Source organism: Anas acuta, chromosome 9, assembly GCF_963932015.1.
Source record: "Anas acuta chromosome 9, bAnaAcu1.1, whole genome shotgun sequence".
NCBI lineage: Eukaryota > Metazoa > Chordata > Aves > Anseriformes > Anatidae > Anas > Anas acuta.
In genome coordinates, this window is record NC_088987.1 from 9,366,065 (window position 1) to 9,391,401 (window position 25,337).

At 45.4% G+C, this 25,337-nt stretch overlaps 1 protein-coding gene and 1 long non-coding RNA gene across 7 annotated transcripts in view; one reads left to right on the forward strand and one right to left on the reverse strand.

The window, feature by feature from the left end:
- Window positions 1-1,164: 1,164 nt before the first annotated feature.
- Window positions 1,165-6,289, reverse strand: LOC137860967 (uncharacterized). Its single transcript, XR_011099290.1, has 2 exons — window positions 4,924-6,289; window positions 1,165-2,808 (listed from the first exon to the last, which is right to left on the reverse strand). It is a non-coding gene; the product is annotated as an uncharacterized lncRNA (long non-coding RNA).
- A 195-nt stretch (window positions 6,290-6,484) lies between these two features.
- ABCC5 (ATP binding cassette subfamily C member 5) overlaps window positions 6,485-25,337 on the forward strand; it is a 63,821-nt gene continuing 44,968 nt past the window's right edge. For 3 of the 6 annotated variants that reach the window (XM_068692507.1, XM_068692501.1, XM_068692506.1), the window contains exons 1-5: window positions 6,485-6,612; window positions 7,268-7,442; window positions 19,565-19,725; window positions 19,965-20,120; window positions 20,840-20,987. In XM_068692507.1, the coding sequence (XP_068548608.1) occupies window positions 7,314-7,442; window positions 19,565-19,725; window positions 19,965-20,120; window positions 20,840-20,987 (594 nt within the window). In that variant the 5' untranslated portion in view covers window positions 6,485-6,612; window positions 7,268-7,313. Of the gene's footprint in view, window positions 6,613-7,267; window positions 7,443-19,564; window positions 19,726-19,964; window positions 20,121-20,839; window positions 20,988-21,080; window positions 25,175-25,337 lie in introns of those variants that run through there. The other 3 variants (XM_068692502.1, XM_068692503.1, XM_068692504.1) reach the window with 2 other exon arrangements.

Consider the following 25,337-nt stretch of genomic DNA (forward strand, 5'->3'; position numbering starts at 1 on the left):
TCGCCAGGCAGGGCTGGGAACCCAGCAGGATTTCTGTAGCTGTGCCACTGCAAGGATCCGCTCAGCTGCTCGTGCACCCCAAAATTTGCTTCAAAAGAGCTTTGTGTTGGGGCTGCCTTAAGATCTAACAAAGGCGGAGAAGGGGAACTTTCTCAGGGAGAGCTCTGCAGCCCCCTCCAGCACTTCAAAGCCAGCGAGAGGCCACCTTATCTTGACAGATGTTGCACGCCACGGAGCTGGTTACTGAGCTGATGTTTCCCATGGCCTCACTCCAACACTTCTCCCGGTTTGTCAGGGAGATATTTCAAACTGTAACGCTGCAGAAAAGTAGAAGGAAGCAGCTGATTAATGACCGTTTCCTGGTAGTGTAGAAGTGCTGGCTCCAGTTGTAGCCGTACCAAAGAAGAGGGAAAATGCTGGAAACCAGATTAAAAGTTCCTCTTCTGCTTTTTCCAAGACAAAGCAATTAACACTGATACGGTGCAGTGTGCTGGGGCCTGTACCCGAGGCGTGCTGAGGAGCTCATCCCATTGCTCCCACTGCTCCTGTCACCACTGGGAGGACTGGGCAGAGACACTGGGAGCAGCCTCCCATCCCCACCACGGCAGCACTGCCCTGTGTGCTGCCTCCGATGCCCTAAGCAGATGAATTATTCCTCCTTCTTTCCATCCTTTTAGGATTTATCAGGGTGTGAGGCACTGATCACACCACCAGTCCCGAGGTTTGATTCCCGGTGCCCTGAAGTTACCAGGCTGCCTTCCAGCTCGGTGCAGCCACCCGAGGCGAGGCGGGACACCGAGCTCCTTGGGGCAGGTTTGGCTGCAGCCGGTGCTGTGCGGGGGAATAAGGCGAGCCCAAAGGCACCGGGGTGACTCAAGGCTGATGCATGGAGAGCCCGGAGCACGGATCTCTGCACGCACAGGCAAAGCTCAGCCCCCTGCAGCTGGCAGCTGAGGGAACGTCTCTTATCTGTGAGCGATGCAGGCGTTGAGCTGGAAATTGGTTTGGGATCGCACGGCTGTGGGCAGTCACGGGACAGCCCTGGGCGATCTGCCCAATGCCTGCAGCAGAACCTGCTTCAAACCATCTCTGTGCATTTATTTGCACAAACAACTGCAAGTAAACCAAGGAAAGAGAAAAGTAACAAGCATGCAGAGTCGGACCTCACTCATACCAGACTGCGGCCACGTTAATGGCACTGCACAGAGCGGGCCCTGTTTTTTGTTTTTTTTTTTTTTGCAGACGAGGCAGTGCCAGGATTCAGCAAGGCAGCGCTCGAGGTCGTTCTCCCCACCCACGGGGAGAGCTGCGGTGCTCTCAGCGCGGGAGCAGATGGTGACTGATGCTGCGTGCACCTCCCTCAGACAAGGAGCCGGCTCTGAGCGGGGGATTTTCCATTACTTCAGCTTCCCACCGGCTCAATCTTCTCCTGCCTTTAAGAGGAAGCTGCTCGCTGATGGGAGGATCTTTCTGCACGCCAGTGGCTTGAGACCTTGCTCAGCTTTTTATACACAGCAGCTCTCCTTCGCATCTCTCACGAGGTTTCCAGCAGTCACACGTTGTTTGTTGTTTTTTTTTTTGATGAGGAACTGAGCCCTGGGTTGGAGGCTCAATTTTTGGGGTCACAGAACAAGCTGGGGGCCAGCCCAGCCTCTCAGCCCCCCTGCAGCACGCTCCCAGTCCTGGGGCTGAGGTTGGGCTGCTCTCTGGTTGTCAGCAGTGGGCTGGGTTTGATACCTGAGCGTTTTTGGGCTGTGCTTTGTGTGAGCCCCTGGAGCTGCTTCGTGCTCCTCCAGCACCATCCCACCCCCTGCAGCCGTCCTCCTGCAGCAATCACCTCGGCAATCCCAGGCTGTGGCCCGGGCTTTGTCCCCATCCTCTCATCGTCCCACAGGGGTGGTCTCCGCAGTCCCTGCTGGTGCCATGAGAGGAATACGAGCAGGCACCGTGGCCTCCCAGTCTGAGACCCACCAGCAGCCTCTGCTGCCTTCTCCCCCAGCCAGAAGAGCGCAGCCAGCCTCGTGCCCAGCTCATCCCTCACCACTGCCATCATTTCCCATCCCCTTGCTGGCTGGGCAGCCCGGGCACGGTGCCACCTGCCTCCCCCTGTGTCCCCAAGCAGGGGACTCCATCCACACACCGTTTCCCTGCCCCACCACCGCCGAGGGCAGCAGGGCCAGCCCTGGCACCTGGGACAGAGCTGGGCTTGCAGCTTCCCCTTTTTCCCAGTTGGGAAATAACGGGCACGATGCCCATCTGAGCTAGCATCAACAAGCATCTCTGGACAGGTCAGGAGCAGGCGGTGAGAGCACCGATGGCACCCACAGACCTGTCCCGAGGGAGCAGGGGGCAGCACGGGGGTGTTGCAGGACATCAGTGCTCTGCAGCACCACTGAGCCCACAGATGGATGCGGACACTGCAGCAGATGCAGGAGATGTAGAGACACAGCTCCAGCTTTTTTATCGTTGTGTTTTCCACTGGCTTTGTCAAGTAACTGTCCGCACAAGACAGCAGAGGCTGAAGCCTGGCTTTTCCCTGCTGTGCCTTCAGGAGCAGGCAGGCTCCTGCTCAGCCCACGCTGCAGATTTCTATCGATTACTCATTAACCGTCGGGGTGGTGCAAGCTGTAGGAACCACACGACTTGTTAGCATGCACACGTCTGTCCCGGCTTCTGCTCTCTGAGCTATGCTTTGCCCTTGGATTGATCCTGGCCTCTGAATTATCAGGGCCGTGGAAGATCGAACAGTCCGGAGACGAACAGCCTTGAACTGGCGTTGCAACAGCTTTGAGAGCTTCTGGCTTCTCCCTGTAAGATAAAAAATAAATGAATCAGGTTTAGTTCAATTGCTGCTGGGTGGTGTTTGTGCCTCAGCCTCTCAAAGCAACGTGAAATAAGATGGTGTGCTTTTTGCACGCTGTCCCCTCCTGACCCAAATGCCGAACACCAAACCAAAAAGCGACCTGTGTGGCCTGGGCAGCACTGCGCCTCTTACTCCGTTCTGCTGCACTCTGCTCAGAAACACTGCAGAGATAGGGCAGGGAGATCAAACCTAAAAAAAATATAACGTTGCTGTTGCTGCTTGCAGTTTTTGAGCTGAGTACGACACTTCCCAGAAGGAAGGCAGGCTCACCTCCCGCCTGGGCTGCAGGGAAGGGGATATGAGGGAGAGGTTGGGGTGGCATCTCCTCCAAAATATCATCACAGCAACGCCCACGTGGCTAACAAGAAGCAAGGATGGGTAATTTCCATGAAAGATTAATGCACAGGTGTGCTGGGAAATTCACAAACTGCCTGAAGCAGGTCGGAAGCAAAGGGGAGGATTCATCTCATTCATCCTTCCCCTGCTCCAAACCCATCGCATCCGCTCTCTCCGGGGACACCGGCAGCACTGAGCCTGCCGGGAGCTTTGGGACCTCTTTTTCTGCGGTGCAGACCACGACCAAACCCGTCAGACCCCGTAGCTGTAAACTGCAGCACACCCAGCCCCGTCTCGTGGTGTAACCAGCAATCATCTATTATGCAAGGCCACTGCTGCCGTTATTGACGCGTGCTTGCAGGAAGCTGGGCTGTGCCTTGCACGTGACAAAGCCAGCCCGCTGCTGTCCCCAAATGGCTCGGGGACGGTGGGCTTTGAGGGGGGAGGCAGCGGTGTCCCCTCCCCTCTCCAGCTGCAGGCAGCATGCAGGTATTTCTTCCAGCAGCTCCGAGGCTGGTTTTGTTCTGCCGAGCTGCCCACGCAGGTTGGCGGCTCTGAGGAGAGAGAAACGTGGCCCGGAGAGGCGAAATTGGTGCTTTCCAGAGAAGTGACCTGCTGCAGTGCAGCGGGAAAGCTTTCAGTCTGAGAGCCTGAAGTCCCGAACGCGTGGGATGTGTGGGAGGGGGACGTGGGGAGGACGGGCAGAAACACATCGGGCACAGCACGGGGACAGGGAATCAGGAGCAAGCTGAGGGAGGCAGCCTCTCCAGGGCGCCCTATTTCTGGGCTTGTTGTTGTCCGCAGTGCCGCAGGCTAAACATGAGGTCAGGGGACTTCTCCTTGAGCCACCCAGTTCGTTCCTGAGTTCTGCGCCTCGTGGCTCAGAGCTCTGAGGAGCAAGAGCGAAGAAGCCCTGGCATGCTCAGCAGCCAAGCCCAGAAATTCCTGCCAAAAAGGCAAGCCTCAGCAGCCCTACCTGGTGGGGAAGGAGAGCTGGGAAATGAAGACCATTGCTCCTGCCAGAGGAGCCTTGGTTTTCCTGGTCAGCCTGGCGATGATGCTCTGTCTTCAGATCTGGTGGCTCAAGTCAGTTTGTTTTAAGACCTTTTTTTAACGTTTTAACGTTTTAAGACGTTAAATTCATTGCTTGTTTTTATTTTGGGGTGAGGGGACTGGATTCCTTCCCCCTCCAGGGAAGGTGAGTGCCAAGCGTTGCCGCCCAGCCCAGGGGGTTTGCTGGCCTCTGCTTCGAAAATGCTTCTGCCTCTCGGTTCCAGCCGTGCTTTTCCTGTTGCTGTTCGGGGCTGGTCGCAGCAAATCCCAGGTCCTGAGCCAGGGGAAGTTTTGAGCCGGCCTTGTTTGTGTAAGAGCTGCCATCCCACGGGGGCCAACCTGGGACTCGCAGTGCTAAAAGCATCAGCGGCTGCTGCTGGAGCTCAAGCCGTGCCTCCTCGGGCTGGTGGCACTGGTACCTTCATTTCCCCTAAAACAAATACTGGGGGAAAATCATGACATGCTCCCTGGGGGATGCCCACAGCAGCATTTTCCTCCAGCAGCCCCAGCCACCACGGGAGGGAGGATAATCTGCTCCAGCAAGGGGACACCAAGTTGTAGGCAGGGTGCTGGCTCCCTCGGACAAAACAACGCTCTCTGCTCCTCTCCCAACACATTTTTCAACCGTTTTGGCACAACGGAGGTTCCCGTTCTTCATTCCATGCAGGCACAGGGTGCAGAGCCCTCGGGTTCAGCTCAAAACCAGCCGCCTCCAGAAGCAGCTCTGGCCTCCTCGGCTCAGGGGCCGCAGGCTGCTGGGTCTTTTGCTGGGAACAATTCCAGGTCAAAGCCCTGAAACACAGCACAAGTGATTCACCTTGGAGCTTCAATACGTTTTGCATTCTCTCCGCTGTTCTCACTTTGTCTTTTTGGCTCGTGCTGTTTGACAGCTCCGCTCAGTACCCGCATGCTTATTTACCTCCACACACCGGTGCGGCTGATGCAGATAATGGTCTATTTAATGACCGTTCAGAGCCTTACCCTAAATCGCCTCCTGCCTTAAAACCCCTTTGCTGGGACGTAGCGTTTACAAAGCTCGAAGTGCACCTCGCAGCTTTTCTCCCAGTAAAATCCCAGCCAAAATGAGGTGTGGGTGTTGGGGTGCCAGTGCAGGAAGGTGCAATGGCCGGGTGTGCTCCCGGCTGCTGTGCCTCTGCTCCCGTCCCAAAGCAGCAGGGCACCCGCAGTGGGGCTGACTCCCATTTTTGCCAGAATCAGGGCAGGAGCTCCGCCGAAGCAGCCCTGGCAAAGCTCCCTGCCAGGCGAGCAGCGACTGCGGCGCAAACAGGCGCGTGTTACATAAACCACTTAAGGGAGGCATCGGCCAAAGCCGGCTGCTGGAAGGAGGATGTCAGCTGAGGACAGGGGATTGGAGCAGACAACCTGAGCCGCTGCTGCTGAGGTTATTTACAGCCTTTCGGCAGGGGAGAGCGCGACACCGCCGCTTCCCCCGCTGCACGGCTGTAAATAACCTCGCCAGCAGCAGCAGGTGACAAAGCCGGTGCGCAGCAACACCGGGGCAGCGCCCTGCGGCGAAACCTGCGTGGGGGCACCGCCACCTCCCCGCAGCACCGCACCGCATCCCCCAACTCTGCAGGGGAATCTCCTTCCCAAACCACAGGGCAGCTCCGTGCCCCTGATGCACGCAGCGCGCGGTACCGCACTGCGCAGCATTGCGCTGTGTTGCACCGCGCTGCTCTGCGCGCGGCATCGCCTTGCACACGCAGGCGTTGCAGAAGCAAACACTGCACTGCACATTTGCATTGCACTGCAAATTTGCATTGAATTACACACGTGCATTGCACATTTGCATTGCACTGAACATTTGCATTGAATTACACACGTGCGTTGCAAATTCGCATTGCACTGCACATTTGCACTGCATTGCAAAATTGCATTGCATTGCACATTTGCATTGCACACGTGCATTGCATTGCACGCGTGCATTGCATTGCATTGCATTGCACACTCCCGTTGCACACTCCCGTTGCACGGCTGCACCCCTGCGCGCGCCCCACCCGCCGCCCTGCCTGCGAACGTTCCAGACCCCCCACGCTGCGGCAGGAGCGGCGGGAGGCCGGGCTGCCGAGACCCCCTCCCCTCCCTCCCCGCCGCGGAGCATCCTGGGAAATGTAGTTCCCCCCATCTCCCTCTCCCCACCCCGCCGGGCGGTAGGCGAGCGGCGAGGACTACACATCCCGTGAGGCTCCGCGCGGGAGCTGCCCCCTCGCTACTCCCCCCCTCCCCTCCCTCCCCGCCGCGCATGCGCCCTGGAGACGCCGGAATCGCTATAAGGGATGTGGTTGGGCTCCGCGGGCGCGGAGGGGCAGAGCTGCGGCGGGGGCAGGCGGCGGGCGGAGGTGAGGGGGGAAGGGGCCCGGCGCGGGGATCCCCCTGTGGGGGGTCGAGGGGTGTCGGTAGGGCCCGTCCCGTGAGGGGGCGGCTGGGCAGGGTCCCCACAGCCCCCCTGAGGGGCTGGGGGTGGGCTCCGTGCCGGTTTTCCTGTCAGTTTGTTCCCCCCGGGGGGCTGCGGGGCTCGGAGCCGCCTCACGCGGGGCGTTTGGCACCACACAGAGCGCCTGAGGTGGGGGGGGGGGCTGCTGGGCAGGGCTCTGCGCTGCTCAACGCGTGAGTCTGTGCGGTTTTAGGGGCTTTTTCAGGGAATTTCAGCGATTTGGGGGGGGTTCTTGGATAACTTGGTCTTCCAAGTGTCGCCCCTCAATGTTGGAAATACTGCTCTTATATTTATGCATTCTGACATTTTAAATGAATATTTCACCGCTAATACTCCAGTGCACAGTTGCTGTGCTCTTTACCCACCTCAGGGTATGTTTAAGCTAGTTCAGAAGGAGCTGGTCTTGCGTGGGCTCTCAGAGTCACATTATTACTTCTATTTTTAACAAAGCTCCTTCGCAGTTGCTTTCAGGCTTCATTTAAGCTTTAAAAACAGTTGAGTAAAAGTAACTAGCGTGTTGGTGCACGGCATGTAATGAAGTGGAATTTGGTTCTTTTCAGATTGTTGAGGCGCAAATCCACGTGTAAACCCTGGCGTTTAAGGAAGATGAAAGACATCGACATAGGAAAAGAGTACATCATACCCAGTCCTGGGTATAGGAGCGTGAGGGAGAGAGCCGACTCGGTGCAGCATGAAGAACAGGAAGGGTCAAAATTTCAGCATGCTAAACATAAGGTCAGTTCATTTTGTCATTGTTTTGCTGTCCGTGCTTATTAAGTTACACGCAGCAGCCTTTTTGCTGTGCCAGCTCAGCATAGATTCACTACCTTGAAGGTCAATAATGAATATTCTGTGGTGTGGGAGAGGTCATTTCAAGGGGTAGCGTAGCTAGCTACCTTAGTAACAAATCTGAGTCCTTATTAAACATTTTTAATTTAAATGTCACCTGGCTATGAGCAAAATACACTGTTCCCAATATTCAAATTTCAATTTGAATCCGAGAAGTACTGCAAGCTTTTATAGTTAAAGAGAATCATTACAACTGTGTGAGAACCGTGAAGAGCTCAGCACAAATCATGCACCATTCAGTGTTGGCAGCTGAAAAAATTCTTAATCATGCCATGTTTTTCTTCAGGATTATTTCCGAGACAGATGTTTAGCTTGCTCTAGATGCAAGACTGCTACTTTTTCCATCTGGATGGAAGTAATCTGTATTGAATACTGTTTTTTATGCATCTGTACACTTAATGTGGTATGGTACAGTCATAATTACTTTCTGTAATTTACGAGCTTGATCTCGAAGTAAGTACTGGCTTACAGCTTGTGTGTTGTTCTGAACATCTAATTTTTAGAGCTTGTTCCCACTGAAAGAGTGCATGCACTAGAACTTAAGTGCTGTAGGGCAAATAGATGTTCAGATAAATGGAAACACCCACACAAATGGTGAAAGATATGGTCTGGAACTAAGAGCCCATGCTGGTTAAAGAAGATTAATAATAAAGAAGATTAATAATATTAGCTGGTCTGAATACATGTACTGAAATATCTTCCTTCATGTCCTTTTCCTAACCTTTCCAAAACCTGCTAAAATACTAATGTGGAACTGCCTGAAGCCAAGGTCAGTACTGCCTGTCCGGATCGTTTGCAATGCCGAGGTGCTTACAAATTTCTTCCTGGGTGTTTTATATGGATTACCTGTGACAGCCCTAGTCCGGGAGGGTTGGAAATGGGGGAAGTTGTTGTATTTGTATGGAAGAACTGTGAAGACTGTTTTCAAAAGGAGTGTGTTTTGTTGCATTATACTGGGCACTGAGACAGAATTTACTTCAGATCAAGCTCACCTTGTTTCACTGGGGCTTCAAGGTTTTTTTACAGGTATTTTTGAATACGGGCTCAGTGCTGCACTGCTGCTTTTTGAGGTAGGAGTGATCTGCTCTGCAGCAGGCGGAGCGCGGTTTGTACTCGCAGGCTCTGCAGCTTCTGGTGTCCCTACAGGCTCTATGACTCAGCAGACTATCGCTGATGTGCAGGGGAAGGTAGAGTGATTGCATTAGAGCAGGCAGTGATGCAGAGCCAGGAGCCCTTCGGAGTCACAGCGCAGCTTTTTGACAGCATCTATTATGTTGATGTCATTGGCTTGTCACCCAGTGTACATTGTCCAGTAGCAAATCTGCACTGTCAAATTGCTGGTGACAACAGCAATGCCATTGGAGGGCAGCATGTTTCCCAACCAGTGGGAGGGGGGTTAAGCAGTAATCATGGCACGGGATCTCTATTTATTGGTCTGCATCATGTAATTGTTCTGCCTGCTTTAACTTTGGAGGACAAAATCCTGAAAGCTGGCTAAGGTCCTCCTAACGTGATTTACCTCTAAACCTTTTGAATGAATGAAATGAAACCAGCGTTTTTTATTTTCTGAATGCTGGAAGTAAGCAAGTCCTGCGTACTTGTACATCATGACACTAAAATCTGACTTGGAGGCACGTTCCTACCAGCTGAACTCTGTTGCTGTGGTCTTTTTTTTGCTTTTGTACCCCAACCTGTTTTGGTGCCAATGACTACAGTTAAAGGGTGGTAAGCCCAGATAACACTGCAAGGCAGGGATTCTGTAAAATTTGTGGTTACTGATGGAAAAAGAGGTTGGTCTCTGTTCTTAACTAGAACTTTATTTACAGGAATTAACCGAATTATCTTATTAGTGAAACTGGCTAGTTCTGACAGATGGGCACTGTGTTGTGGTTTTACTTACTAGTCATTGTTTGATATTGCTGGGTTGAGTTAACTTAGCTCAACCACTTGGACTCCTTGTTTTGCCAGCTTTATAGCTTGCGTGTATGTAATCCATAAACTGCACTGAACTTATTGCTGAACGTCAGTGAGATTAAACCCTGCTTGCTTGCAAAATATTGAGCCTAAGGAGAAGAGCTCTCTTGACCTTGTCAAAATTGCTCTCATAGTTCTGTGTACAGTTGAAATAAGTTTTCGTTTCTTCCTTTAGTTGAAATAAGTTCTAGTTTCAGCAAGTTTCCTGGCCTTATCGCTTAGAATATTTTTACCTTTAACAAGGGTAAGTGAAGTCTTCACTTTTATGAGGTTGACCTTTGCCTGTTAGTCAAATGCTTCCTCTCTGCTTGTAACAATAAAGGATAGAAACTGTAGCTCAGCTGTTTAAAAAAGGCAGTACTTCAAGGGGAAAGTGGCAATGTCCTTCAGTACTTCAGCCTTTACGAGCCCTGGGATTGGGTCAGATGCTTCAGCTGGTTTATTGGGCACATGTTGTTACAACTGGTGTCGGAACACAGTGGGAAGTTGATGTGAGGAGGGAGGGCAGGATGGCAGTGGTGCAGATACAGGGGTTAAGCTGTGGTGAAGCTCTCACTTGGGCAACTGAGAGTCATGATGGAGAGAGCTTGTGGAACTCAAATTTCCTGGAGAAAACCTGGCTGAGGATTGTAACTGGCATGTTACAAAGGTACCTCATGGATCAGAGGGAGGTAGAACTGCATTTTTCCTTCTGAAGAAGGTAAAACTACCTTACTCAAGGAGCACCAGTGGCCAGTGGGGGCGACAGCTTCTGGCAGGGCCACAGGGATGTGTCACTGATCAGTAACATGACTTCAGTTTCCTGTTGCATGTATTTCTGTATTTTTAAACCTCTTTCTTGTCTTGAAGTAGACAACACTAGTTGATTGCCTGGTCAAGATTTTTGTAAGTGAAACCTATTCTACCACTGAGCCAAGGTCCCAAAATCTTTTTATGCACCTTCCTCTGTCTTACGTAAAGGTTGTATTCAGCTTCATGCTTTGTCTTGAAACCTCCACACTTGTTCAGGTTTCCTGCTGATAGAAACCAACAGCGGGTGTTCATGACCATAGTGGGAAAGAACTTGTAATTTCTCCTTTAGAAGCTCACATGCTGTTCAGTCACAGCCTTGAAGATCACTTTGTTGAAAGACAGGACGTTTTTAAGCAAGCTTCCTAGAATAACAATTGAAATCATTGCCATATAAGTAGGTCTAATCTAACGTTTCCTGGTGCTTAATGGGAAAGTTGCTATAGAAATTTAGACCTCTGAAATAGTTAGGCACTCTGGGACTGAAATTCAAAAACACGGTTTTTATTCATGAATAAGTATCTGCAGTATGCTTTTAACAATGGATTTTTTAAGTCTTTGTTGGAGACCTCAAAATACAGCTTATGAAATAGTCTTAACTACATGTTCCCAATGTATAATACCATGCTAATTGGTGTTATTGTATATGGAGGCACTGATCTTCTGAAAGAAGATAACTGCTAGAGGTACTTGCTGCTGAGCACTATAATCAGTAGACTTCACCTGTAAGAATGAAAATTTACCAGTGAATGAAAATTAAAGGATGCTTTTGAAATACTGATTTATACTTGTACCTTTAGGACTTCTTGTTCCCAAACACTTGTGTTCTTCAAGTTGTATCTGAAATAATTGTACTCCTTTCTAACAGAAACAGTGTGCCCTGGAAGCAGGGCGGACCTCACTGTGTCCATAAAATATACCATAAAATGACAGATGAGGAAGGGAAACTTGTTCTGAAAGTGGTTTTGGAATAGACTGGTCTCAAAGGTAGACTTCTGTGCATGTTTCCGCTGGAACAGCAGGCGAGTGAGTACTTTGTTGCAAATGGGATGGGGTAGGAGAACAGAAAAGAGGAAAAAGTTTGTTCTCATGATACGCGATGTTTATGAGAACTCAACTATTGAGATTCTAGTCTCAGTGTTAATAATGTTAATGCTAGTGCATGAATGTGCAAACTGTACTCCAAGCTGTCACTGGAATATAAAGTTTGGGATTAGATTCTAGCTGCTGGTACATAGTGACTGTCTATAGCACCTGTGGTAAGCCTCCAGTTAATATTGTTGCATTACGTTGGGCACTGCTGAGCTGTTCAGGTTGCTTGAAACATGCAGGAAAAAATGTTGCTAACTTTAGGCAGGGGAAGCATTGCTAATATTCTTGTCCTCATCTTGATCTCTTATTTTTCAGGTGTCTGACAGCTTTTGCCAGGCAACAGAGAATGTGATCAGGACTTGGTGGAGTTGATGTAAATGCTTCAAGCACTGGTAGCCTTGAAGTGATTTATCACTGGCTGTCCACTAGTCAGATCAGCTCTGCCTCTCAACCTCTCTGGAACTTCTGGAGTGTCTGAACAACTGGGTTGAACGCCCAAAAAATAGGGATATGAATGTAGCCTGGGTACTAGTGCCTCAGCGCTCCATGCTTGGAGCAGCCTTTCTAGACAGCTTAATTACAAGCTTTTAGTTGTGGCCAAAGCTGCTGGATGTCTGCATTTTCTAGAGATCTTCGTATCATGACCTAATGAGCACAAAACTAAGAATCACAGCCTGAGTGGGCTCTTGTGGTCTCTAGGCTCTTGTGGTCTCTACACAAAGATATTGCTAATTGGCTGGCTTGGAGGTTATGGTTAGAAGCTGTGGTAGCTTGAGCTGATGCCTGTAATCACTGCATGACAAGGTAAAACTGCAGTTGAACAAGATGTTAGAATCATTTTAACTGTCACCTGGCTAAGCCATATAACTGGCTGTGCTGGGAGAGATGTGCAAGGGAAGAACAGATCTGGACGTGTTTCTGAAACTTCTAACAGCTGCCGTTATACTGCCTGCTGCTTGAGAATCTCCCATCTGTTAATGATAGGCTGCACACAAATGCAGTGTTGGATACCTGATTTTCTCAGGTCATAGCTGTGTAGAAGGTGAGGGAGTAGTTTTATAGAAACATTACCTGAGTAATGGTTAAAAAAAAAAAAAACACAACTGACACAGGTACAGATGTATAATGAGATCTGAATTCTTATAGTTAACGACTTAAATGTAGAACTTGAAATTCAGATTTTAGTGTAATGCGCAGTCTGACTGCAGGAGATACTTATTTCCTGGAGCTATTTTGATAACAATTAAGCTTTTAAGCTTCCAATTTCTGTATTGTCATTCTACTTTTCTACTAAGTAAAAAGAAAATTGCCCTGTGATGTTTGGAAGCCTTATATGAAAGACTACACAAGGTGAGGTATGATCCTCTGTGGATCCTGCTTCAGTATATTCTCCTGCTGTGAACAAGCTGCTGCAGTGTAAAGGCACTGATGCAATAAGTATGTGATAAGCTCACCTAATGAGTTCAATAAGGCAAATTCCAAGTGCCTATATACCAAAGGTGTATTTTTCTATAAATGTTAATTTCTGCGTAAGTGTCAAAGGGAAACAGAACTTTAAACTTCACCTTGCCAATATTTGTTACCCTTAAGCTTATACACAATTAGACTTTGTGCAAAGGCAAAAATTCATGCTACTTTCTAATTCCATGCTATACCCAAAGATTGAAGCAAACTATCGTGATTAGTCATGTTCTCTCATGCTGCTGCTCAGGTACTCTCTAATTTGACACAAGGGATCCCTGACTGGGTGCCTGGTGAATATTTTAAGCTGAACCTCTAACCACTTGGAGAACAGCACAGAGGTTGCATGACTGCCTCAATTTATGTACAGATAGCTGAGAAAGGAGCAGAAGTTATTGAAAGTTTACCTGGAATTTAGAGGGGGGAATCTGCCTGTATCTGAAAAGTCTTACACTTATTACTAAGAGGAATAAAAATGCGAAATCCTTCACTGGGCAGAGACATGCTAGTGGAACAACAGTATTCTGGCTAATTCATGGCTTCTACTTAGTCAGCTGTCTTTAATCCTTTCCCTAAATCTTAGCCACGTAATTAAAATCTTAACCATGTAATTAAAGCCTTGAATCTGGCTACTTGCTGCCATTGTCTTTTACTGCTGTCTATTGCTGTTCCTTTGTCAACAGCAGGCTTGTAAACCAGTCTGCTCATGACTGAAAACGGGCAGGGAATCTTTCTTCCTTTGAAGAGATCCTGCAAGCTTTCCTTCACTGTGGTGTTCCGTATTAGTGCTTGAGCCACTGCCCTATGGCTGTCATGGGAACTCAATAGCATAGACTTAAGTAGTGCCAGGAGGATTTAATGGATCTGGAGAACTGAACTTGAAATGAGACAAAACTTGTTCATGCAGGGAGTTCTGATGCTCGGAGGCACCGGGGTGGTTGTCAGTCTTTGAACACTCATAGCCTGGTGCTGAGGAGTAGCCACCAGATCCTGCTGTGACCAGGCTGTTCCACAAACAATCTACATTTTGATCCTATTTGAGGAGTAAGGTTAAAAGTCTGTCAGTCAACTTATGCTTGGAGCCTTGAGGTATTTTTTTAGATTACCGGTTCATTTGCCAATTGGGTGGGGTGTCCCTTGCATGTGTTGGTATAGGAAGGAGAACTGAGTGAAAGGCTGTATCAGGCTTGATAAATGTTATGATGTCAGGGCTTGTGCTCTCATGCTTTGGTGGTTTCATGCCACAGCAGTTTGAGTTTCTGGATCGTCCTGGTGTTGTCCTAAACTGATAGCTTCTCTTGTGACCTAGTTCAGGCATGGCCTGAGGAAAGAATTAGTGGAAGAACAGCAGCAGTTTGCATGTGGTTCAGGGTAATAGAGCTTACCTGTGCAAGTCAGGAACCAACTCCTCAGCCTGTGCTGTGCCAGTATGATCTGCTTATTGAGGTGTTTCCTGGCTTTGTGGTCAAGGTGTGTATGGGTTGTTAGTTCTGAGGGGAAACTTACAGTTAAGGCTGATCACTATTTCTCATTCTGCAGGGGGTCTGCTCTTACTGCATGACAGCATGCATCAACTGGCCAGCTTCAGTGCTGCATGATGAGTGTACAGCCTCAGCTCTGAGTGAATCCCATACTGGTTTGTATGTGAAATACAAGATGTGGATTCATGCACACCAGAAGCATAACTAGGGACACAGCTGCTGTTTAAAAAAAATAATCCCCAAATAAAAGTGACATGCTGAACCTCATTTCTTGGATTATAGGAATAAGTGGGTTTGCCAGGGAAGAGTTTAGAACATCTCACCTCAGTGCTAGTACTTGCCAGAATTCAAGGGCAAGGTCAAATAAGCAACGTTCCTGGGGAAAAAAATGAATGTACCTGACCTCAGCAAGGACTCTGTGTGCATCAAGATGTGGTTAATATTCAGGCTCATCACAAACATACCTATGGTGATCTTTTCAAGGCCATGTACCCAAACATTGACACTAAGTGCTACTGGGAGACATCTGCTCCAATGTGGGCATGCATAAACTCAGGCTAGCTGTGAAGTCATGACTCAAACACTAATTTAACTTCTGTTAGTTCTACCTGAAAAAGAACTACAGAGTTCTAATTCAGAGATGGTTTTAAGCACTGGATCACCTACTTCTTTTCCCTGTGTGCCTGACTAGCCCTGAGCTGTATTATGCTGGTCCTGGCTTCCCATTTACCTCTTCTTACTGGGAACTTGAAGGTAGGAGTTTGGAGGCCTTCCAAGCTCTGCCTTGTAAATGCAAGAAGTGGGAGTTCCTATTCTACAGCATTGCCAGCTTGGTTCTTTACTTGAATAAAACAATTTTAACTCTGTATTATACTGAATCAACCACAATAGCTTTTGTATTCTCTGTCAGCTGTGAGGACTAATAAAAACCTTCCTGTGTCTGCTCTAGTTTCCTGTTGGGTAGCGGAGGAGATGCAGCTTCTCTGCAGTTATCTGAGCCCTGGAAAATCATCTCCTTTACAGAAGAAACAGTATTTGTTTGACTGTTGGGATTTGGTTTGTATGTTGACTGCATACAAACCAAATTCGTTCTCTGCAAGAGAAGTAAGGGATGGAAAATGTGTTTTGTTTGGCCTCCAAGCTTGTCTGGTTTTGCTGTTCTCATGTGATGCTACAATTATTGAACCAATAAATTGCCACAGTCTCTGCTAAATATGAGACTGCATGTGCAAAAGGCTAGGATCTCACTCCTTCACATCCATAGCACAGCTGCCTCTGTTCTCTTCACCTGCTTCACCATCTTCACAGAAATAAATGCCCGTGTTCTCTGCTTACAAGGAAATGTCTAAAAAGCTGCTGTTTCCCTTTCACTTGCCTTTCTGCATAATCTATAGAAAACGGGTGTCAGGAAGAACATCTGTTTTGCCTGCGTCTGACTTCCTGTGTTTGGCAGCTTGGCTCCTAGGTTTTATGAGTTTTCATGACCTTCTTACGTGGTCTTGCTGTAAAGATCATGAATTTGGTACCCCTGTTCCAACTGTGGCCCCTTTCTGGCTCTGCCTCCCATCACCACATGTGCGTGCCATCCCTATGACCAGTTTGGCCTTGTATCAGGGAGTCCTTATAATGGGTGCTGGAGGCTTTTGTTGCTCCCCATTTGCAGGCAGTCAGAGGGCAGGTGAGCTGTGGGAGCAGCACCAGCTCTACTTAGCTTTCTCGGCCTGACTGCTGGCTGTGGAGGTAGAAGAACAAAATAAGATTATACGTGTAGCAATACTTCCTCAGTATACTCAATAGAACACAGTCAGGGATTGTTGTTAGGATTAAAAGCTGAACCGTATTCCTCATCTAGAGTCCCTCATCTGTTCAATCCTACCAGCCTGCACCTCTGTGTGCCACACCTATACCTAACGTGGAGTGCAGGACCCTTGCCCTCTGTCAGAAGCTGTTTGTGGTTGCAGAAACTATTTGCGGACCACTAGCTGTGAATAAAATGCTGGGTAAATGATCTCTGTTGCTCTCTGTCACATGTTTAAGTGAGCCGTGATGTATTTCTCCTGTGCGAGTTCAATTCTCCCATCTTTAGTCCGTTTATATGCTTGATCTTTACAACGTCCTCTGATAGGGAATTCGGAATTTAAGCATGCCTGGTGTGAATAGCATTAATTTCACCCAATGTTCAGGTTCTTTTGTTGGAAGATCAGCCGGTGATCATTCCCTGCTTCTCTTCATGTCATTCACGACTTTATGGGCCTCTCAAGTACCTTATCTTTGTTCCTCTCCTTTACTAGCTGAAAAGTCTTAAATTTCTGCATGAGTGGAAGCTGTTCCCATCCTAACTGCTCTCATTGTTCATACAAAGTCATTTTAAGTATAGCACCCTTTCTGAACTGAAGCATGGGGTAGTGACTGGTGTTCAGAAAGGGGGCAAACCCTAGGTTTTGGAAGTGGTGTGGTATTGTTCATGCTTTCTTCATTGTCTTTTTGCCTTTATGATGATGCTGAGTAGTGAGCTGTTGTTTTTTAAGAAATGACAATGGTTTTTGTTTGTTTGTTTTCTCCTCGTTAGTGTTAATCTCTGATTTAGACTTGTTTTTTGTTAACATTACTTTGGTGTCACTAATACAGGGCTTTAGGGTTACGTGGCTTTTACTGGTATGCTGAGAAGCTGCTGAATTACAAGAAGCCCTTGATAGCGCAGCTAATAACAAGATTTATGAGGCACGTGTTTCAAGAGCAGTGCTGGCGCCTGTTACATCGCATTGCTAAAGTCTTCTTTAGAATTTTAGTTTCTGAGAAAACTGCGTGTGCAAGCAGGCGCTCAGGATATCATCAGTTGATGAACACTTGAAAAAAGGATAGGGGTTCATAAACTTTTAATTATGTGTTGGGCTTCTGACTTGTTTTTCTACTTCAGCTTTTACTCCAGAAATGCACAGTAGAAGTGTTTAGGAGTCTCACTTCTCCCTGCTAAACTGTAGGCTTTGGAGACTTTATAATTTGACACAAAACTGTAATCTTTCTTGTACAGTAGGGTGGTGCGTTTGTTTCTTGATAATCATATGTGTGGGATTTTGGCAACTTTGCCAAAATTGAGTTGCAGAATCTTCTCAGCTAGGGTTTGTGCTTATACTTCCCCGTGTGTCAAGAGATTGCAAAGGCCTTTAGGAGGCAGTGCCCTAGTCATGTATCAATTTATTTTCCAAATTTGCTAAGACAATCCTGTTGAGCACCTCTGGAGAGTTTGTTTTTCACAGTGAGTGTTTAAGAACATTATCTTTGGACTGCTTAAAAACTGCAGGATCTTGCAGTTGTGCTTTCTTATTAAAAATGTTCCCGCTTGTAAGTGGTGAACAACTTTACATTTATCCTGATATTTTTGAATTTGGGAGACTCCTTTTGGACTCCAAGGCGTTTTCTGTGTGCTCTGAAAAACAATGAATCTGCAAATAGCCTGTGGCACAGCATATTGTCAACAGAGCAGGGTGTTTGGGCAGATGTGCCTGGGGCTCTTGCAAGTGGCAGAACGAAGCCAACTAACTATGAATTCCTCCTGCTGTATCCAGGAAAGTGGTGGTGCACAGCTTCCCTCCTGCTGAGTCCTTTGAGACATCTTTGGCAGCTCCCATATTAATGCTGATTAGGGGAGATTTGGTAAGGAGGTGTGGCCCTTGGTGAGTCAGTAATTTAACAGAAATTGAGAAATCTTTTAATTCCGATTTTGTTACATATTTTGAGGCACAACATGTGTCAGAATCTTGTCGTGGTCTTTTGTTTTCTAATTATCCTGGCTTGTTTTATAATCATGCTTTAGATTTAGATCATGTTTTTTGAGCCCCGGACCATGGGTTGTTGACAAAGTTGTTAAATAGTGCTTAGGCACTATTTAAGCACTTGGTTAAATAAACAAAGGGCAGATTTATGCTGTCATTATCGATTTCCTGCTCTCGCCCCTTTGCATGAGTAGAAGCTGATTGTCTTAATGTGCTATATGCTTAGATAGTAACATAGGACAGGCTAAGTCTCTGACAAAAACTATGCAATGCAAGGTTAGGAATCAATTGCTGGCTATTGATGGCCAGTTAAGGCTTTGGGTATTGTGTTTTTAGGAGGCTGCAAGGCAGTTACAGTTGTTTAAAAAAAAAAAAAAAAGAAAAAAAAGAAAAAACTTTGCCCTGGGAAGGCCTCTAATAAGGATAAGCATGGTACCTTGGCAGGGTGGTGGGACGAGATGATCTTTACAGATTCTCTGGTATCTCTATTTACAAAACGGCCAGGGAGATTTCTACCTTAGAGTTCACAAAGTAACTCAATTTCAAAGAACCAGAAAATAAACAGATAACACGACTCTGCAATAGATGGCCCATTAAGTTAGCAGGACCTGCAGTGAGCCCTCTGCAAGCGTTAGATAGCAAGCTTATCTCCTCAGATACTTTTGCCACATCCAGCTTCTGATCAAAAGGTTTGTTTGAACTCTGCAAAATTTTGGTTTCTCCATATCATTGCTATTTACTTTCTCCTGTTACATTAGAATGTAAAGTCTGCCTTTTACTAGGGCTGTGGGAAAACTCTCCTGAGATAAGGCTTGCCGTTTAAATGTCTGGTAATACAGTTGCTGAGCCACAGAGAAGTATGTATGGCTGGGAGCAAGAATTGCCATCTTTCTTGTTGCCTTTAGGGAGAAAGAGAAAAATCAGGAAACATGATAAAGTACATACCATTTTTCATAATACGTATTTTTCTTTTGATGTAACCCAAAGTATTTTGGAAGAAGTTTACTAGTATTCTGATAATAATCTGACTTTTCTGTGGCTAAGAATATCTAGATTATACTAAGAGGGTGCAAGTTCATCAAGTCTGAACTGTACTGTATAAACCAGACATTGATTCCCCAAATTTACAAAGAACTAATGTTGTTGGTTTTTTTTTTTGATTTTCCTCCATCATATTTCATTTCCCTGAAGCATTTGGTCCTGTGACAATATGCAAGATCGATCTATTTATTACACAGACGCAGTACTGGTACATTATGCAGATCCATGATGTGTGTGCCTTCCATGTTTTTGCCGTCAGGCTGAAACCCATCCTCTAAGACATCAAATGGCAGTGGTTGATGTTGCAATGACTTACAGAAGTAAGAGGTGTAAAGTTGCAGGAGTCCTGGACTTTAAGCATAGCTTTGAACTCTGACTCTGTTCTTTCTTATAAAAGCAGATTGAATGCCAGGATGCCTTGGAAGCAGCTGCTCGCGCAGAGGGCCTCCCACTGGATACCTCCGTGCATTCCCAGCTGAGAATGCTGGATGAAGAGCATCACAAGGGCAAATACCACCATGGCCTGAATGTGCTGAAACCCATACGGACTACTTCCAAGTAAGCCTTGAGGCTGCAGGAGAACTGATACAGTATCTGCTTTTCAAACCAGTTAAAAAGTAGATTTGTATCTGTAGTTCTGCTGTCTGGCACCGGAAATGCTGGAATTTGTTTGGCAAATGCAACTTGCATGGCCATTTGGAACTCTTGAGTATTTTCAATGAGAGTAGGCTTTGTTTTTTCTCAATGATTTGCAATTCTGTTTCCTTTTCACTTATTTCTGTGTTTTTTTCTTTTAGACACCAGCACCCTGTTGATAATGCTGGGCTTTTCTCCTGCATGACCTTCTCCTGGCTCACTCCCTTGGCCCACAGAGCATACAAGAAAGGGGAGTTATTTATGGATGATGTATGGTCCTTGTCAAGGCACGAGTCTTCAGATGTCAATTGTAGAAGGTAGAAACGTTTTGCTCCATATTATTTTTTTGTTTCATTTTTTATAAGTTCACAGGTAATTATAATATTGTCCTAGATATGCAGCACAGATATTTTGTTCTGTATTTCTCAGACATAATGCAATTTTGTTTTATCCTCCTTTATACCAATTCCTCCTGCTGCATTTTCTGTACTCTTGCTGATTTCAGTGAACTTGTTTACAGGAGCGTTTTGCAATTACTTTTCTGATTTTTCTCATGTCTTTAAATTTTATTTAAAAACATTATATCAAGGCTACATTGAAAAAAAAAAAAAACTTGTGGTGAAATGATGGAAGAAAAAAATACAGAACCAGGATGATTTGAATAAGGGTCAAATCTTGCAATTAAATTAACCTTTTATGGCTAATGAGAATTCTTCTCAGCTTTTAACTCTACAGCTCTTCTATCAGACCAGCAAAAAAAGGTGGTGACCAGAGCTTAGATAGCCAAAGAGACTGAGCAAGAAAAAAAAAAGGCATTGTGTTTTTTGTCCCTCTCTTCAGTACAAATACCACAATATAGATATTTCAAGATGGCAGAGGTTTTTCTTTACCTCATAAAATAAACCATGTATTTATTTCTCTTGAAATTTAGTAATTTTTGTTGCTCTGAGCTGGGAAATGCTTGAAGTTTTTACAGAGAAGTGCCTATGAGATTGTACCTTTTATTGCAGTGAAAATTGCATTCTGTTTTTCTTAGGCTGGAGAGATTGTGGCAGGAAGAACTGAAAGAATGTGGGCCCAATGATGCTTCTCTCCGGAGAGTTGTGTGGATTTTCTGCCGCACCAGACTCATCATTTCCATAGTGTGTCTGATGATCACGCAGCTCGCGGGTTTTAGTGGACCAGTAAGTAATTTCCATCCTTTTTTTAACAACCCCAGAGGGCTTCATCTCATGGCCAACTGTAAAATATTAAGGTTTCATTGCAGGATCACTTAAATGTTTTGACTAGCTAGAAATGTTGGGGCAAAATTCCAGAGTCATATGATATTCCAAGATAGGTTTCCTACAGCTGGAGGATCAGTTGCTGAATACCAAGGCCAAGTTCTTGGAGAAGGGAGGGGGACTTTAGATATCTTGGAGGAAATGCACACCTGTTTTTTCTCTTTGCTTTTGAGTATAGTTTAAAGTTCTTCCTTAACTGGTATGTGGTCTTTTTGCATAAAATTCTTACATGCAGGTATTTTATTTCTGTTTTGAAATTCTGTAAGTTTATCTTGTAATAAAACTCAGTCTGATAAAACACTAATCTTAGACTATTGGCGTTAATAGCACAGTCTTCAAGAGATGGAACCAAACAATTTTATTAGAGCGCTACATTTTTAAGTAGCAAGTTTCCAGAAATCTGTGAGTATAGTCTTTCCTGATGCTACAGAGGACGGTCAGAGAGATTTTATGTAGAATTTGTTAGAGTATGTTATTGCCTTTAGGAACTGCTGCAGTTTGTTGCTATGGGTCGTAATGAAGATAACAACATATGGGACTTGACATTCACACCATTTTTTTTGTCACCTGTTTGTTGCACGTGCTGTGCAGATTTACAGTTGAAATTTTGACTAAATTTATTCTCTACACATTTCCCTTGAGGAGTAGGAGCAGTATTACTGCTAGTAGTACACGTTTCAGTGTGCTGGTAAGCTGAAGGTTCATTTCTTGGGTAAGTACACTTGGGTGCACTGTTAGGTGAAATGTCTTTTTAAAAATGTTTTCCAGTTTTTAAATGTCTTATCAAAATGTTCTTCTGCTTTCTATACGTCTTTAAAGTTTGCCTTGTTTTATGTAATATGAATAACGAATGTTTCTGTGGTATTGTTTTCATGGTAATAATTTGGCTTGTATTAATTATAAAATGTATGAACATATTTCGGTAATAACGTATCATGTTTAAGGTTTTAACAGCACTAGTTTTCCCCAAGAAGAGCTTCTGTCATTGTTTCACTACAGGGCTTTAGTAGCTGCTTTTATCTTTAGCAAAGAACTTGCAGCAGGGTATCCCTAATTTCTGTAGTGTAATCTTGATCTGTCTCAGCCAAGCTGCTGGATGAGAGCGGGAAGGGAAGGAAAAAAACAGCAAACCAACTTGGTTAGGTTGGGAACTATGGTTGCAATTGATGCTCAATTTGGATAATTTAAAATTATCTATAGACCTTGCCTGTTTGCAGGCAACCTTATTCATTTCTCTGAATAAGGAACAATTCCCTCATGGTTATAATATTTGGCATGGAAAAATGAGTCTTTACCATCCCTCCTCCCTGTTTTTTAAATGGCATGCCTCATGTATATGCCTATGCTGTCTCCTCTGAAGTGTTAGTGCTTTCTTGTATTGTTACACCCTTTCAGTCACCTGGAGGTGAAAAGGGAGATCAGGAAAAGCACTTGACTTGACCTCTTGTGTTGGTAAAAACTAGCAAAATGGAGTTAAACATTAATTAAAATTAATTAAACTTTTTGAAGTTTAATATGAGTGTCCATGACCTTGAAATGGCAGCCAATAGCGGTGGCTTTGCTAATGGGCATTGTGATGGTTATAACTGGATGGGAGTTGTTGTAGACTTCCTTTTTTTTTTTTTTTTTTGTGATATCAGATCCTTCAAGGGTCTTCCTTTTATTTTATTTATTTTGATAAATTCTGCATCTGCCATGATATCCAAAGCCATAACCTGGTGAGACAGCTGCATGTGTCAGACTGCCTTGTAATAACCATCAGAATGTACTAGTAGAGGTGAGATACCATTTATCTTCAGTGAATCTATGCTGCTGTTTAATCAGCTACCAAAACTTTCACGTTCATTTTGAGGAACAAATAAATTTTTTTGGTTACCGAACATACTCAGTTTAACTCCAGGTCTGAACAATGTACCTGTTTGCAAGTGTTCAGAGCTATTATTCTTCCTGTTTGGGAGATGGGGAAACTTGCTATCTTAGTGGAGTACAGCTTGACAGTTTGGTCAGTTATTGGAGGGGGGAGTGGTAAGCTGTTGGAGGTAAGTTTCCCGATTTCCCAGTTGGCTCCAGTTGCAGCCTGCCCCGTGTTTTTGCACGCTGGCTGCAGTGGGGATGCCCGCGCTGCAGTGGGACCAGTGACAGAAGCTGTTCTTTAGAATTTTCAGGATGGCTGTTTTCTGCGTCAGAATGAGGCAGTCCTGCTGGGCAGAGCCAACGCCAAGAGCAAAGGTAAGGTAAAGTTTATTCAATGAGAATGCTTAAGACAGCCAAGCAGCTAGTACCAACTCCTACGGTAATAGTCACAGGAATTCCTTTTTACCGTTAGATTCAGTTTTAGTTTTTTGTACTACAACTTTTCCTGTTCTGTAAATAACTTTATGCTGGATTCTTTTCATTAAACTAGTTTGAATTGCAGTAGTATGTGCTTAGATGTAAATGTTAATTGTGTGACTTTTTTCCATTCCCTTTTCAAAATTCTTTAATCTGCTGTTTCCTCTTTCTTTCATCTGGAAAAAAAAAATGGGGTATAATGTGAGCTGGTCTCTATTTCATCACGGGAGATGCTGATTCTATAAAATAGTGCTGAAAAAATGCACTAAAAAGTTTTGGGAGGAATGAGACCCCAGGAAACATCTGCTTTCTTTATACATCCTCTCTTGGAGACTTTCAGCAATGCTGTGGTGTGCGAGAAAATGCTTGCTGTCTGCGACCATGCTGAGTTACAGCTCGTGAGGAAAAAGGGGGCATTTTCACCCCGATGCTCAGTGACTCGGTTGCATATGTGGGATTGAATACTGGAAAAAGAAGTCAGTAATCTTCTTAGTAACTGCAAACCAACTGTATGCAGTTGTGGTCCAAACAGTGGATGTAAAACTAAATCCAAATAAGGAGAAAGTTGGAATGCAATAGATCTGTGAATGTGAGCTGCTCACATTTGTTCAGGGATCAATATGTAAATTTTCTCAGTGGCCATTCTAGAACCTGATGGACATCTGGCTTTAATTCACACCTATGAAAATGAAAGAGGAAAATTATTTACAGCATGTTTCCTTGGTTCTGACACGCAGAATTATTTTCCTCAGAACAGATGAGTTTGATCTCCATTTTTTTCCTGTTACTTGGTGCTGGGCTGTAGCTTTCAATACCTTTGCTGAAATAGTGGGGTTTTGTTTTTTCCCTCTCTCTTCAAACTATGCAGAACTCTTATTTGCAAAACCTGGTTTAGCCAAGAGGACTTCAACGAACTGTGATGTGAAAGGCTTCTCAAATATTTTCTTTGGTCTCAAAATTTTTTTTTGGTTGCTTTTTGTTGTGGGCAAAGGTAATTCTCTACTCTGTATTAGCGTATCGAAAGCACCAGTATCTTAAAGCATCATTTGCTGAGAAGCTGTCTAGGAAACCTGCTTTTGCTATCTGTGAAGCCTTACTATAGCATACTTTTAAAACCAGTTTTCAGAATTTGTGCAGCCTCAGAAGCCTCCCGTGTTGGCACCTGCAAGTTTGACATCTTTTGGACTTCATGAAAAATACTGTTGTGTTTGTATTTTTATAATTCTGTGTGTAGTTTCAGTTATAGTTTGTTAGAGGCTAAGACTGTTAGATATTAACCCTTTATAATTACCCTGTATGTGCAGATTGTACATTTATACAATGCTTTACCTGTTGTACCGTGTTTGTGAGATGTTACCATTTAAGATGGCACTTTATTTCAAATAAAAGCCTGTTGTTTCTCAGTTGATAGTATTTAATATTGATGGCGATTGTGAGTTGTATGATGTTGTAATGTGCCGTTGGACCACAAAGAGCTGGAGGTGGGAATCAGTGGTTCTGGGGGCTGCATTCTTTCTGCAGGTGATATTTGAAAAGTGATTCCTGAGGTAAAGTGTTATGTTTCTGGGGGGAGAGGGCATGGGGAGGGATCGTATGGTTAATTTGTTTTCTTTTTCATTTCCCCTGCCCCCAATGATTTGTGGTATTGCGTACCTTGTGCTTTCTGCTTGTTTTTTTCTTTACTATTAAACTGCTGATGTTTATTTCCAGGAATGTTTTGCAAATGTCCTTCTCACTCTTCCCCTCTACAACTGTAGGTACATTGTTCCTTTTTATCAAATAAGCACGTTTGAAGCAAACCAAAGATAAAATAAAAAGGTCTTAATGTCACGTAAAGGAATGTTTCTTAATGTGCTCAGATGTATAAGTAGTGACTATATTTTAAAACTCTCCTATATGACAATGCATTGCTTTCAGCTA